The sequence below is a fragment of the Austrofundulus limnaeus genome, unplaced genomic scaffold (assembly GCF_001266775.1).
Source record: "Austrofundulus limnaeus strain Quisiro unplaced genomic scaffold, Austrofundulus_limnaeus-1.0 Scaffold1474, whole genome shotgun sequence".
NCBI classification, from domain to species: domain Eukaryota; kingdom Metazoa; phylum Chordata; class Actinopteri; order Cyprinodontiformes; family Rivulidae; genus Austrofundulus; species Austrofundulus limnaeus.
Window position 1 is genome coordinate 52,248 of NW_013953876.1, and position 858 is coordinate 53,105.

Genomic DNA, 858 nt, shown 5'->3' on the forward strand with positions numbered 1-858 from the left:
GGAGTACGATCAGATGAAGGAGACATTTGAAAAGGATGAACTAAATGAAGATGAAACTCTGAGAGAGTTGGAGGACAAATATGAGAGAAAAGCTCTGGAGATAATAAAGAAGTATGAAGAAGATGCTCGACTCAAACCTGAAGAGTTTAATGACTTCAGACGGAAATACAGAGTGAAATTTGCAGGTTTGATGGAGGAACACCGGGAGGAATGCCACCTTTTGGAAGAAAAACACAAGAAACAAATCGAAGAGGCAAAAGAAAAATCCAACAGAGAGTATAAAGTGTTGGACAACCTGCTGAAATACAAAGAAGAAATTTTAAAAGAACAACTCAGACTGAGAGAAGATCAACTGAAAGAAACCGAGGCTTTAAAGAAAACACAGAGAAGAGAAAACAGTTACATGGAGGAGAAATACCCCAATAAATGTCAAATCCTTTAAAAGCCTCAAATATAAAACAGACTGAATCTGTCCTGGATCAGCTGAAGACATGAAAACTGAAACGCTCTGATTTCTTCTCTTTAATATTTTATGATTCTGATCTTCTTCAGAAAGCTTCAATCAAGTATGTCCAGTGGAGCACAAGATATTTTACTAACACAGACATGGGAAAAACATTACCCCTTTTTAATAAACACAGATGGAATCAATCCATTCATTCATGAGCCCATCTATTCGTCCTCCATCCATCCATCCATCCATCCATCCATTTTTTTCCGCCTATCCGGGGTCGGGCCGTGGGGGCAGCAGCTTCTGAAGGGAGGCCCAGACCTCCCTCTCCCCAGCCATTTCTTCCAGCTCCTCCGGGGGAACCCCAAGGCGTTTCCAGGCCAGCCGAGAGACATAGTCCCTCCAGC

The 858-nt window shown here is 42.0% G+C and overlaps 1 protein-coding gene across 1 annotated transcript in view; it reads left to right on the top strand.

The window, feature by feature from the left end:
* LOC106535505 (GTPase IMAP family member 8) overlaps window positions 1–688 on the top strand; it is a gene marked incomplete in the record, with an annotated part of 32,390 nt that extends 31,702 nt beyond the window's left edge. Inside the window, 1 exon segment of the mRNA XM_014032521.1 lies at window positions 1–688. Coding sequence (XP_013887975.1) covers window positions 1–442 — 442 coding nt within the window.
* Window positions 689–858: the final 170 nt, after the last annotated feature.